Source organism: Colossoma macropomum, unplaced genomic scaffold (genome assembly GCF_904425465.1).
Source record: "Colossoma macropomum unplaced genomic scaffold, Colossoma_macropomum, whole genome shotgun sequence".
Lineage (NCBI taxonomy): Eukaryota > Metazoa > Chordata > Actinopteri > Characiformes > Serrasalmidae > Colossoma > Colossoma macropomum.
Window position 1 is genome coordinate 9,244,001 of NW_023494797.1, and position 14,271 is coordinate 9,258,271.

The 14,271-nt window shown below is 40.6% G+C and overlaps 1 protein-coding gene across 3 annotated transcripts in view; it reads left to right on the forward strand.

The window, feature by feature from the left end:
* glceb (glucuronic acid epimerase b) overlaps nucleotides 1-14,271 on the forward strand; it is a 75,824-nt gene that overhangs the window by 45,749 nt on the left and 15,804 nt on the right. For all 3 annotated transcript variants that reach the window (XM_036584227.1, XM_036584226.1, XM_036584228.1), the window contains one exon: nucleotides 7,940-8,445. In XM_036584227.1, the coding sequence (XP_036440120.1) occupies nucleotides 7,953-8,445 (493 nt within the window). In that variant the 5' untranslated portion in view covers nucleotides 7,940-7,952. The remainder of the gene's footprint in view (nucleotides 1-7,939; nucleotides 8,446-14,271) is intronic.

Here is a 14,271-nt window from a genome sequence, read left to right on the forward strand (position 1 = left end):
ATTACGTGGTGTGGGGGTTCAGGCTTCAATTACTTGTTGACTACGTTAACCTTGTTGCTTCAGTGAAAAACTCAAGAAGCAAACTTCTGGCACCAAACATGTTTTAGCTGATTATGTTGAAGAGAAAGGAAATTAGTGTAATTTTTTCACTGAACTGTGGATTTCAGAAGGAAAAACGGTTTGTTGAGCTTAGCAGCAGCAAACATTCACGTTTCAGTCATGAAAACAAGCTGAACAAATCCACTATCCAGGATTCATGCATGGATCTGTCAAACACTACCATAAAAGATAGAAAACACCAGCATGTAAAACACTGGTAAATCTCAAGAATAGAAAAACAGTAACCAGGTTACAGGATACGTTCTGATGTGCGTAGAAGATCATAATGAGTGTGTTTAACTTCACCTTGCAGCATACGAATGATTTAAAAACATATTGTGGTGAAGTTTTTTTTTGACGCAAAAGTGGAATGCCCTTGATTGGTTAAGTTATTGACCTGAACTGAACCTTACCAAGCATTTCAGTTACTGAAGGAAAGACTCAAGGCAAAACCCACCAAAGCCAAACAACTGAAAAAGGCTGTTTGACAGGCTTTGCACAGCATCAGAAGAGATGATGCACGTCCTGTAAAGATATCCGTCTGTCAGACCTCTGGCAGTGATTAATTGCAACGCTTTGCAACCGGTTACTTAAAATGATCATTTAGAGTTGAGTTTCACTGATGTTTCAAAGTTCTTTCATAATTAGCTTGCTATAATATAGACGTAGTCATTCAGTGTGGTTTGAAGCTAAATGCTCCGTTGTAGAGAACTTACAGAGAACTCTTCACAGTAGTGGTGATCGGATGAGCCATGAAATGATTACATATGTATTGCCTGTTATCTTTGACATTGTTCTGTAATAGTTTTCTGATAACATTTTGGCCTAAAATTAGATTTTATCTTTTCATGGTAGAGATGCACATACTGGCTCTTTATATAGGAAAGAAGTATCTGAAAAAAAGTTTTTAAATTTAAATTTGCCACTATTTTCAGCACTTTGCCACTGTTATAAACATTACATATAAAAACTCACACACGTTGGTTAACTGGTTGCTTTGGTCAGTATTATCAAATTATCTTGATTGTTGCAGCCTTAATAAATTAATAATATTAATATAATATTAATATAATATTAGTTAATTATATACATTTTGGAGAACTGTTAATTTAAATGCACCAAAAAGCGTTCAATTTCTTAAACATAACTTTTTTGTCTACTACACAGCTGTTTTGGTAATTGTGTGTTTTCTGTGTGCATCTTAACATGGAGGGCGTATTAGACTCTGGAGTGGTGGGAGTGTGTGCCTGTGTCTGTGCATCTGTTAATTTAAATGAGTATGTTGATAAGGGAGCTCATCTGAACTGCCTTTCTAATGAGTATTAGTCTAAATGACATGCAGGCACTCAAAAGAGCATTATCAGTGTGTTCGCAGTGGGTATTGCAGGCTGCTTTGTGCCACAAAGGGAAACCAGTAATAGCTTCTTGTTGGCACAGTACTGCCGGTATTAAATTTGTCTCGCTAAATGAGTCTGCTAATGTTGTTTGAGTTACCAACAAACAGGAGATGGGAGTGATTTTCTAGATTATAGATTACAGTGTCTGTAAACAGGCCTGCTGATGACCTTCTTTAAATAGTGATGTGTTGAGCTTTTCCTTGTTTAGGTTAACGAGTGTTGCCTCATCCTGCCTCTGCCTGGCTTGAGTAATAACAAGCCTCAGAGCTGCAGCGGAGGACGCCTGTTTTCTCTGCTCCATCCCCCTCCTGACCTGAGTCAGAGAAGTGAAAATGTCAGGAGTTTAGTTAGGGCTGACACACCTGAGCTCCGACAGTCTGACTGCCGTTCGCCCTGAGGGCACCACAGCACCGCCGAAGTGTGCTTTCATACTCGGCTGCTCTTGCTGCTGTGGACCAGTCAAAATAACACCTGAGAGGAGCCTGCAAGGACCTGCTCTTGGCCATTGGGCCATGCAGTGACATTTTCACAAGAGTGACTCAAGCGTAATGACAGAGCAGCTTAGGCCAAGTTTGAAACCTTAATTATTAGTTAAATTAATTGCCAGTTCAGAACAACTCGCAAGCATGCCGGGAAATACAGTCTCCACATTTTAAGTATTGCATGTGAACTTTTTCTGTTGCATAACTACTTTTATAGTTTTATATGACACGCATAGTTTTTGTTTAGCTTTTATTAGTGTTGTCACTAAATTTCTGGTAGTTAATACCAGCACTAATGAAATCTGACAATTGGTACTAAATTGACACGACAACAAAAGCAGAAATGCCTCTAAGCACAATCCTTTATTAAATCCTTTAAATAATCTTTTATTTTTTTAACTATATTACTAAAACCACACAGACTTGACTAAGGCCAGAGCACACTGAGCAAACATTCTAAAACAATTAGAGTTAGTTGTAGTTTAGTTTTTGTTCAGAAAACTAACTGGCAGCCCATTGAGCCAGTGAAAGGGGAAGATCATTTTCCAATAACGACAAGAAATTTTTGATGGTTTGGGGTTTTGTATGTGTGTAACTCAGTGACCTCACATCACATGCAACGTGATGGTCTACATTTTCAAACAAACGTGAAGGCAGTACGAATATCTGTTTTCTATATTTCTGACATCATATAACTGATGTCCAAAATTCTAAATATTTGTGATGTTTTTTCTACTACACTGTTAGAAATAAAGGTGCAATGCAGGTACATTTTTCCTTTTTCAAGGTACAAACAATGTAAATGTGCCCGCAAAGGTACAACAGTGGTTTTAAGGTCCAATCATGTACCTTAAATACGTTTTTTCCAGGTGAAAAGTACATATTTGTACCTTTTCATAACCTAATGTTTTAAAACGGAACAATAAAATAAAAAGTCTGGAGACGAGACGGGGTGTGTAGTCAATACAACTTAGAAAATATAATTTCAATGGATTATGGTACAATTATGTCCCCTGACTAAAGGCACTGAGATGTACCCTTGAAGGCACCACCCCATGACAAGAGGGGTACTACCCCAGTGACAGTTTATTACCTTTATTTCTGAGAGTGTAGACGGTGGCTCAAATAATGGGAAAATGAAATGAAACCAAACAACTGCTGAACATGCAGCTAAAAGAACATTTTTGTGCCATTCAGAATCTGCATGTGGAAATGACTGGGCCTTCGTTTGATGACACAAGCAACAATATGAAGTCTGAGCCAGTCTGTCAGGAAGAAATCTTAATATTTGCTTACTAGAGTTACCAGCAAACCATCCCATAGAATCTGAGCCACTGTGTTTTTCTGGTTCCCAAAGACGTCTTCTTTACAGTCAGTTAAACAGGATTGTGATGCCAGCCTAACTCTATAGTGCCACTACAACAGAAAACACTGAATTGTTGCACATTTTCCATTTCCACTTAGAGATAAGGTACTGATACTTTGATATACTGATATCTCTATCTTTTATATGCCTTTATATATGCTTGTATTCGTATATTATCCAGTGGCTAATTGTGCTAAACCATGATGACGTCCATGGAAATCTTTTTCTCTTGAAATCAGTATATTTTCAAGCTGCTATGCTCAGTACCTTCAACAGTTGTTGTGGCACTTTGCTGGAATGGGCTCGTGCTGAGTTGGCGTTGAGTTCTGATAGCTCTTACTTTTCTTAACCATCCTCGACATGCTAACAATGCAGTGCAGCTGCTAGCGTACATTCTGTTGGCAATGGCCCGTCTGCAGTCTCTGGCTACAAAGTGATAAAAGAAGAGACCACTGTACAGGATATAACAGTTGCAACTCCAAGACAAGACGCATTGTCTCCTGGGTCCCATATTGTGTTCTTTTTTAAATGCAGAAGTTTCTGGTATAGTGCCAGTTTCTGGGAGGTGAAGCATGTTGTCTTGTACTTTTTGGCGAGCACAAGAGCACACTCTTCACCTCGGACTTACTATTGTGACAAACAAGTGCTGAATTTATTTATTGTGTTAGAACTTATCTGCCCAGCGGTATTTGGGATTTAAAAATAGCAGGATATAGTTTCACCTTGGCAAGCATTGTAACACCCTTAATTTTCTTTAAAGAAACTTCTGCCTTAGAATAAACAATCAGCCTCTACTCTCTGGTGAGCTTGCACTTCATAATAAACTTCCCTAATTAGAGAGTCCTTATCTGCATCTTTTATTCCCCTGAGCAAAATTGATTGTGATTGCCGTGGCGCACTGGTTTTACATGATGGGGTCTCAAAAACAATGCAGCTGTCAACTCAAGCTTCTGCATTCATACGCCTGCATTTATAGCCAAAGCCCCTAGCCCTCTCTGCATTATTTCTGGGTGCATAGAAAGCACCCTGCCAGCTTGAGTGGAAAGAACAAGCATGGATTCTCTGGAGTGAATCTGTGGGACTGGTGGTGCCATCCGTGCTTGAAAGCTCTACATTCACTGCTCCCAGTTCCCCTGTGCCAGCTCCATCCTTCCCCCCCTACTGACAGCCATTACCAGCCCACAATACCTCCCACTGTTCCCAGGGCCCAGGGTGCCAACACAGGACTGCATCCTAGGGTGATGGAGCCATGCAGAGGAAAAGCTTGGTTATTTTATTTTATTTTTTTAGCCATTTGCAGGGACCTTGGTCCTAGATCTTGAAGTAGCAAGTAGGAATTGTGTTAGAAGGTAATCGATTGCTAGCTAGGCAGGTTTCTGTACCCAGAGAGGAGCAAACAGGGCATGAATCATACTGATGAGGTTGCGGAGGGGGCGTGGCAGCTGCCTGGTCAACAGGGTGCCTAGGAGAGCGAATAATAAGAGAGCTTGTAGGCGTGGTCTGCTCACAGATTGATGCACTTGTTTTGCGATCGTTCTTCTTTTAAGATGACTGCGCAGCAGTTTTTGCTGTATATCATGAATGTTTATGGCCTATTCCCAAGTTGACAAGTTGACTGATGATTGGTAATCGCCCCCCCACCCCCTTCCAGCAGGCAACTATTCTTTACCTGAAGCTCATGTTTCTCAGACTAAATACATACAGTGATGTAAAGCACATTGTCTGGTGGGTAGAACGTAGTTTGACTGCAGCATATGTGTACTTGGCCATTTAAAAACAAGAAAACTAGAGTGGCATGATTAGAATTGGCCAATATTTACAGTATCACTGCCGTGGTGTTATTACCAATAATGCACTCCAGCTCATGCTCTGCAAAATAAAGCAAAGGAGGCCTGATTATTGCAGCAAATGTGCTTTAATGTTGACAGTTCCTTCCGTAAAGTCATAAAACTGTCACAATATCAGGTTCAACTCAGCTATTTCAGTGTTCGCCAGAGTAACCTGAGCCTAGTTTGTTTGGTCGTTCTGCCGTCACAGCTGCTAACCAAAAAAGGCTCCTAAGGGGCAAATTTGGAATTTGATGCAAGCCTGCTGTCACTTTTCTGAATCTGATGAAAAAGGCTGCAGGTCAAATATCATATTGATGGAAGTTATCTAATGTTAAACCATATTTACTGTTTTTAAATGTGCTAAAGGCAAATAGAAAAGTAGATCAATTATCACATAAAGCAGCCGGTGCTCAGCTGAATAATAGTTATTGTGAAAAAAAAAGAACAGTAGAAAAATCTGGCAGTGGGTGGTGAACCAGTCCTCAGGTATGAGTTTTGGAAGAAACATGCAGATAACACAACGTACAATGTAAATCATGCTAACATCCGGTCCTTTAAGTCAGTGGCTGAGCTATGGATGTTTGTTAGTTTCAAAGTGAAAATGAATCACTTTGTTTTCATGGCAGTGGGCATGAAGGAGTTGCTGGTGTTTTGAGGTTAGCCTTTGGCTAACATGGACACCAGAGGCCTATAATGTGTAATATGCTGCCTGTGTGCTGTCGGTAGTAACTGTTTTATAATCACTCTTAACACCTGGTTTCCAATTGATTCCAAAATGGGTCAATCCACCCCTAATTTAAATTGCTACCATAACATGGCCTTAACATTTAAATCTTCATGTCTGCTATGGGGATTTCAACCCATTTCAGCCTATTTTTTCTTCTTGAGTATGTAATTATTCATTACTCCTACATTACTGTGGCTAAGCCCCCATCTATTCACTCTGTGCTGCTCTGCACAAAACTCGTGTTTTTTTTTTTGTTTTTTTTTTCTCTTTCTATGGAGTCCATGGTACATCTTGTTCAAATGGGTAGGATTACATCTGTGTGACACTCCTGTAGTTGGGTCTGATCTCAGGATTACACAGGGCTCAGCCATACCTCCTGCATATTAGTGGATTTGAATACAAATGATCTTCGAACACAGCTGCAGATGCGCCCTGCTCTATCGGCTTGGGCTTGCTGTTCTAGACCATGCTGTCTCAGGTGCTGTATGGTGGGGGCCCAGCCTAACGCCAACAGTGTGGTCGAGGGATCGTACTTGCAGTCTTTCTCCCCCCCTCTCCACTTTTGGAAATGGTGGCGTCTGAACTCTGCCTCCTTTCCTGAGAAAGCTGTAAAAAGATCAAATTATTTATAGTTGTCGGAAAGGAGACGAGCTGCTTATCTTTCACTGCGCAGTCAGTTGCTGTGTGCTGCCTCACTGCAGCCTCAGCAGAGGTGAGCGAGAGATAAGCAAGAGGTGGAGAGTCAGGAAAGGGAGAGCGGGACTGGAAATGAAGGAGATGAAAGGAGAGGGAGAGAGAACACTCTTTCTGCCCTGATCTTTCATCTTTCCTATATGCGATGTCATTTCACCAAATATGAGTGATCCTTTTTTATGAGGCAATATTTTAGGGCTTTGGGCTGTCGCAGAGGGGAAAGCAAACTCCTTCAGAGAGCATTTTAGATGTGAATTGCTGCATCATGCGTAGCTAAATCTCTTCCCACTGCACGTTAATATGGGGCCACTGCGCTGTCAAACAGCACAAACTCCTGTCGTGCCTCTGATTGTTAAGATCTTAGTTAATCCTCAGTCACGCCTTCACTAAGCCTCCCAGGTCAATCAGTTTAATTTAGTGCATACAGCGCCACTTGTTTGCCTAAATGGATCAAGTCCATTGTGCAATTGATGCTCATTCTCTGGCTCCTGACCTTAGGCTTGGCTTAGCCTACGCCGCGGAGCCATAATGATTTTTTTTTTTTGTGGGCCGTGCCTTTGTCATTGGCGTGTCTACGCTGCCACAGCCGGCTCAGTAATTAGCAGTGGTGGGAGGCAGCGCTGTTCAAGCCTATTGATTTTTATTCCAGGCCCGACAGATGAAATGCCAGGAAAGATGATGTGAGAGAGAAAGCCGCCCCTGCTGATTGGCATTGTTTGCCGAGAGTTGCTGTTTTACAGCAAGGAGATGAATTTAAAAGAGCTGGAAATCTCTTTATTGCACCATTCATCTTGCCCTGTTAGAGCAGTTGCTCTGCGAACTGTTGGTGACAACTGCTGGAGGTGCAAGAGGCTGGTGGGTGACTTTGGCCCAGTCTCTGTCAGAGGAGCTGCTGTAATTTGGTTGCTTGTGAAAAACGATCCCACACTGTTTAAGACTTCTCCCCGGCGTAGTCTGCATTTAGTGCAACAGATTGCTCTCTTTCAAAGACAAATTTAGCAAGTAGAATAATAACTCACTAGCGCTGGCGGCTGTTCCGCTGCTCTCCGTCACGGTAAGCTGCTCAGTATGCTGCTGTGAACTCTGGGAATCGTATGCTAAGGTGCTGGACAGATATTGAATTTTTTTTCTCCTCCTCTCAGGGCTCATTCATTGAGTATTCATGCGGTGAGGAATGATATTGATTGAACCTTTTAAACTATGCTTAATATAATGTAGATATGCATCAAATTCAGCCTAAATGAATTACTGATTGCCTGTCAACAGCAAAACGTGAAATGCCACCTGAACGTGAAGTGCTATAGAGACGATACGATTTATGCATGTTTGTGTGTTCTCGCACTCAGGTGAGCAGTGAGGATGCGTTGCCTGGCGGCCCGGGTCCACTATAAGACCCTGATAGTGATCTGTGCTCTGCTCACGCTCGTCACTGTGGTGCTGTGGAACAAGTGCACCAATGAGAAGGCGCTGCGCTTCCTGCCCCGGGCCCCGCTGCCCCCACCCAGCCCCAGAGCGGATGGCCTTCAGCAGCAACCCCAGCCCCCTGAGCCCCCGCCTGTGGTTGGAGGAGTTCGATATGAAGAAATCGACTGCCTGATCAATGATGATGTCACCATCAAAGGGCGGCGGGAGGGCAGCGAGGTCTACCTGCCCTTCAGCTGGATGGAGAAATACTTTGAGGTGTATGGCAAGGTGGTGCAGTACGACGGCTACGACCGCTTTGAGTTCTCCCACAGCTACTCCAAAGTGTACGCTCAGAGAGAGCCCTACAGCCCCAGCGGAGTCTTCATGTCCTTCGAAGGATACAACGTGGAGGTGCGGGACAGAGTAAAGTGCATCAGTGGAGTGGAAGGTGCGTTGGTCTGTTAAGGCTTTCATTAAGAAAAGAACATCTGTTTGTCACTATCAGTTATATTAGTAATAAAGTAATGTTGATGATTAATGAAGTAATTACGTTTTTTAAAGAAGGTCAAACAATAAAAATGGAAATGGAAGAACACTGTGGTAAAAAAAAATTATATAAATTATAGCCTGTCAAGCTCTGTTTTTTTTCTGTTAAAACAGGAGAAGAATTTTAAATATGCATTTTCGTCCTGCAAATTGTGGACTGATCTTTTTTTTAAAGTATTCGAAAGTTATTTCCTTTTTTTAAACTGAGCAGTCAGTTTTAATCAATTAATTGTTATGGCTATACTGTGTAGTTTAACTTGCCTCATGATGTCCACTAGGGTTGTAATCCTTACGCTGCATTTGCATTCTAGTGAAGTGCTTACCTGGCTGACTGTTGGCTGCTTTGTGGGCGTGTCACTAAAATGAAAGTTAGCTGTTGTAGGCTAGTTCTATGCTGAAATAAAAGTGAAGTAAATCTAATATTGTTTTTTAAAAATGTGAACAGATGACTCTCTTTTATCTTCTCTCAACTGATTTCAGCTGCCATCCTGCTAAACTCGCTTCCCATTTGCATAAAGTTGAGAAAACCCCCTTTTATTGTTCTCTCCACCTGCTTCATGGTACTCCCACGGTCCTCCACACATAACTGCCGCCTGTCTGTAGAAATAAATGGGAGGCGAAGTGAAAATTGGCTTGCTTTGCCATAATGTAAATGGAGCATTAGACTCTGAGACAATGGTATGATCTTGATTTGTAAGGGAACAATTTGATATTTGGTGACATTTCAGAAGATACTGCACTACAGTGTAATGAATCCTCTCACTAATGCTGGTTCAAACAGCATTTTACCGGCTTTGGCTGCTTGTTGAAATGTCTGAACAAGTACTCAAAAACACATCCTCAAAATCACCCTTAAATACAGTAGTGTTTATGATAATGTGATGATCTGTTTGTTGTGGTAGTTGCAGAGCAGCTCCGTGCTGTAACACTGTGTGGAGGAGACTTGTCTCTCATACAGAAAATTGTTCTTAAAGGTTGCAGATCTGCTATTTGTGCAGTGAGGTTTTGAACCTGTTGTAAAACTGTTGAAGTAGAAAAGAACAGATGAAAGCAGATAATATTCTCACCAGAAGTATTTATGGGACAAAGCTGAGTCAGAGGCAAAGTGGACTGGATGCAAGCTGTACTTGGATAAGGATCATTATACTCATATTTTGGATGATTTATTAAACCTGTTGTGCTTTCATGGTCTTCTTATTGCAAAATTTGCACTGAGCATTTTGGTTAACGTCCAATAATTTGCAGTGCTCCCAAACATGATTTCTTTTGGAGGCATCTTTGCTTTTTAGCCTAAGTGTCCATAATGAAAGTGGTGCAGTTTGTTGCACTCTTAGGTGAGGTGATGCCTGGCATGAATTTATAATATGTTCAACTAAACCAGCTATTGTTTTATTTTCTAACATCTTCCATATATGAACAATCACTGTTCTAACTATAATCCTTTTTCGGATGAAATTTATTGTAGTTTAGGCTCCAATTTTTGTTCCTTTAAAAAGAAAGACAAAGGTTCTAAATTCTTGAAAGAGAAATAAATAGTAAGTATTCTAATTATTCAGGTCAGCCCTATGTAGTTCTGTTTCAGTTCACGATAAATTTCAGCAAAATCAAGTTGACATGCGATTAAACTTTAATGAAACTTGTATCGATGTATTGTTGTATCCATAGTGCTTATCTTATGAAATGCTAGAACATTTGGCATGTGTTTAATTTCCCATACTCTTCAGAAATAAATGCTCTCTCAGAAGAATATAGCAAATCTCCTGAAGGTTATAAATGCTACAGCTGTGATAAATGCATACCAGACACTTAAATCTTTAAGTCCCGCAGTTCAATAACAGTTGCCCAACAATGTCTGGTGGCTTAGTTCCAGTGATCGCAAAGTCCAGGAGTTTTTTTGTTTGTTTGTTTGTTTGTTTGCTTGTTTAAGTATGGTTCAGGTTTATGTCAAGTGATCACAGTTATATTCAGCAATTATTATAATTACAATTTTAAACAGTTTTGACCCTGAGTACCTCAAAAGCTTTGACTCTGGTTGGGAGCATTAAGGTTTTTCTCCAGGCACTGGAATCATGCAATTATGTTTATTTTAACTACACAGATTCTTTGAAAGCAGAATCACGTTCTCAAATTAAAATGTGAAGTGTACTGACATGTGGGTGGGTGTGAAACCATGTCTTACACATCACTAAAATCTCTCTTAAATGGAACATTTCTGACCTGAATGATATCTACTGGCTGAAAGTAGCAGTTTCCTCTCATGAGACATCGGCCTCAGAAGAAATCATGTTGACGATGTCCAATGCAAGAGAAATCTGACTCAGTATTGCCTTTTAGAGAATCAGTGTGGCAAACAGCTGGCTAAAATTCCAGTCTCCCACATACATGAATGCAGAAGTTGAAGGTAAACATTTTTCCTTTTAAGATGTTAGTGTGTTGTTTATTAATTCTATAAAATTTGCCTTCTCAAAAGAGCTACTACGGTCTGTTTTCTGGCTTAGTGTGTTGTTTCAGATGATGTGCAGCTCCTCAGCTTTTGACAAGTCTTTCTCCTGGGCGTGTGTCTACCGGCATGTGTGAATAATTGTGTACTTTTGTGCATAAAAGGATTTGTGACTCGTGTTTGTCTCCCACCCTTACAACAGAAATCCTTGGCAGTTTCTCAGTGTACAGTATGCATTTCAAACTGGAAAAGTCTAACAATAAACATTTAAACAAATCAATCAAAAGTAGTTAAACTATTCAATAAATTATTAGACATTAGACGCAATAAATTATTAGAAAATATTAGACACTGATAGAATGATAGTTTTTTTTTTTATTATTATTTAGAACAACAGGACAATTACGGTTACATTTTCTGCATATCTACGGCACTTTCCATTTGCACCAGCAGAGGCGACTAAAATGTTTTCAATTTCCACCAAAAAAAAAAAGAAAGTAAATAAATTAACAAGTTTTGAAAACGTAAACATTAACACTGCCATTTTTCATATCAGAGCTTACTCTGATATGAAAAACTCTTGTAGTTTGTTCGCTCATTTTAATGCTCTGGGTCTATATTTATGAAGCAGCTCATAGTAGGAGTGCTGATCTTGGATCTGTTTGTGTCAGTAAGATCATCGTAAATAAGACACAAATCTGATCCTAAAGCGACGCTGAAATCAACCACATGCTTGATGAAATGAAGAATTTAAATATTTTTCGTCTTCTAGATGATGTATGTTCATACTTTCAGGTAAAGTTACGTCGCGGCATGAAGTTTCAGTTTAACATTACATTTACGTCATGTCCTCTTCTGTGAGTTTATTGGCTGGTTGCAAAGCAGAACGATTATTGTCTGACTCATGTAGACTCTGAGTTTCCCGTTATCTGATTACTCACAAGCATGTAAACACATTGATCAGATTACTGACAAAATCTGATTTTCTGCAGTTATCAGATTATTAAGTGCATAAACACACTCTGTGTTAAATTAGAAAAGCCATAGAACTTGATGTGAAAGTTTCACTGCGTTAAATCCATGAAAATAAACTTAAACTACAATTAAAGCACAAAAAATACTGTTTTTAAAGCCGTTTTATGTGCAAGCACGCTAATATGACGGTTACTCATGCCATCATTCATGACATAATATCACAATAACAGTATCGCTAACATCGTCATATTGTGCACCGCTACGTGTATGTGTTGGCATGACTGCTCTCAGTCATGTGTCATTGAAATAACACTTAATTCTGGTGTGTGAGTGAGAGGGGCAGGGACAGAGTCAGATAGAGAGAGGAGAGAAAAGGAAAAGAGAACACTCTTGCAGAGGCTGCTGGTGGCCATTAATAGTCATTTAGCCCCATAGCACTGTAAGGCTTTTCCTGGAAGCCAGGCTTAAGTAATCCACCTCTAGCCTCTCATGAGTAATGGACCATCAATGAACTTACATTAAGCAAATGAAACTGGGATTGATTCAGCTAGATTACAGGAGTTGATTGTGGTGACCCCAAACTTAATGGAGAAGCCTTTTATGCTTGTACAGACATGCTTCTTCTATTTCACTGAGGTGAGAGAGCAGGAGGGAGATTGAGAAATTGGATGAAAGAGTAAAAGAGAGGCGGCACTGGGTGGTCTGCTGACTGCTCTTTTGGTCATGTCCTTTGGCATCGTTGTCATGCTGTCCAAGAGACACATTTGAACACACTTTTTTCTCTTTGTCCTCATCTGAGCAGTAACCAAGCATGGCGCTCACAGCATTCCATCACTGTCCATGAACTCTCAGTTCCCCTTTCATTTATCTATCACTGGCTGTTTAAAACCTCGCTCGCTGTCTCTGTCTGCCTCTTTTTTTCTCTCTCTTGCTTTCTCCCTCTCTCTGCATGTCTCTCACACTCACTCTGTGTCTAGCCCAGCTGTCTCTCACTCTCTTACACTTGTCTGACTAGCTTTATCTACAGTGCTGTGAAAAAGTGTTTGCCCCTCACCTGATTTCTTCTATTTTTGCTCATTTCTCACACTAAATGTTTCAGATCATTCAACTAGTTTTAATATATTTAATATATTTAACTTGCCATGAGTCTTTTACATCATTGTGGAGGAATTTTGGATCATTCTTCTTCGCAGAATTGTTTTAATTTGGCTACGTTAGAGGTTATTCAGGCATAAACTGGCCGTTTAAGGTCTTGAGATGGGATTCAAGTCAGGACTTTGACTCACTCACTCAAACCTTAATTTTGTTTCTTTTGAGCTCAGAGGTGGACTTGTTTGTGTGTTCATATCATTGTCCTGCTTCGTGACCCAACTGCACTTGAGCCTTAGGTCTCAAACTGACAGGTGAAAACTCTCCTGCAGGATTTTCTGATAAAGAGCAGAATTTGTGGTTCCATCAATTATGACAAATCGTCCAGGTCCTGCAGATGCAAAGCAGCCCCAGACCATCACACTACCACCACCATGTTTGACAGTTGGTATGATGTTCCTTTTGGCGGAATGCAGTGTTATCAGATGTAGTGGGACCCATGTCTTCCAGAAAGTTCCACCTTTGACTTATCAGTCCACAGGATATTGTCCAAAAAATCTTGGGGGTCATTTAGATGTTCTTTGGCAAATGTGAGACAAGCCTTTGTGTTTTCTTTGGTCAGCAGTGATTTGCGCCTTGCAACTCTCCCATGGATGACATTTTGGCCCTGTGTCTTTCTTATTGTGGAATCGTGTATATTGACCTTAACTGAGGCAAGTCAGGCCTGCAGTTCTTTAGATGTTTGTCTGGGTTCTTTTGTGACCTCTTGGATGAGTCGACGATGTGCTCTTGGTGAAATTTTGGTAGGCCGCCCGCTCCTGGGAAGGTTCACCACTGTTTCAAGTTTTCTCCATTTGTGGATGGACTCTCAGTGTAGTTCGCTGGAGTCCCAGAACCTTAGCAGTGGCTTTGTAACCCTTTCCAGACCGGTAGATTTCAGTGACTTTGTTTTACATCTGTATCTGAATCTCTTTAGAACGTGGCATCATGTGCTGCTTTTTGAGACCTTCTAGCTGCTTCACATTGCCTAAACAAGTGATGTTTAGATTCAACAGGTCTGGCAGTAATTATGCCTGGGTGTGGCTAGTAAAATTGAACCCTTAATTGAATTTGGTTAAATGGTTGAATTAGTAGAAAAGGTGCAATTACTTTTTCACATATGGCGGAACATGGAGGTTTATCTCTCTGTCCTTCTCTCTCTGTAGTTCTTGCCCTATTTCTTTT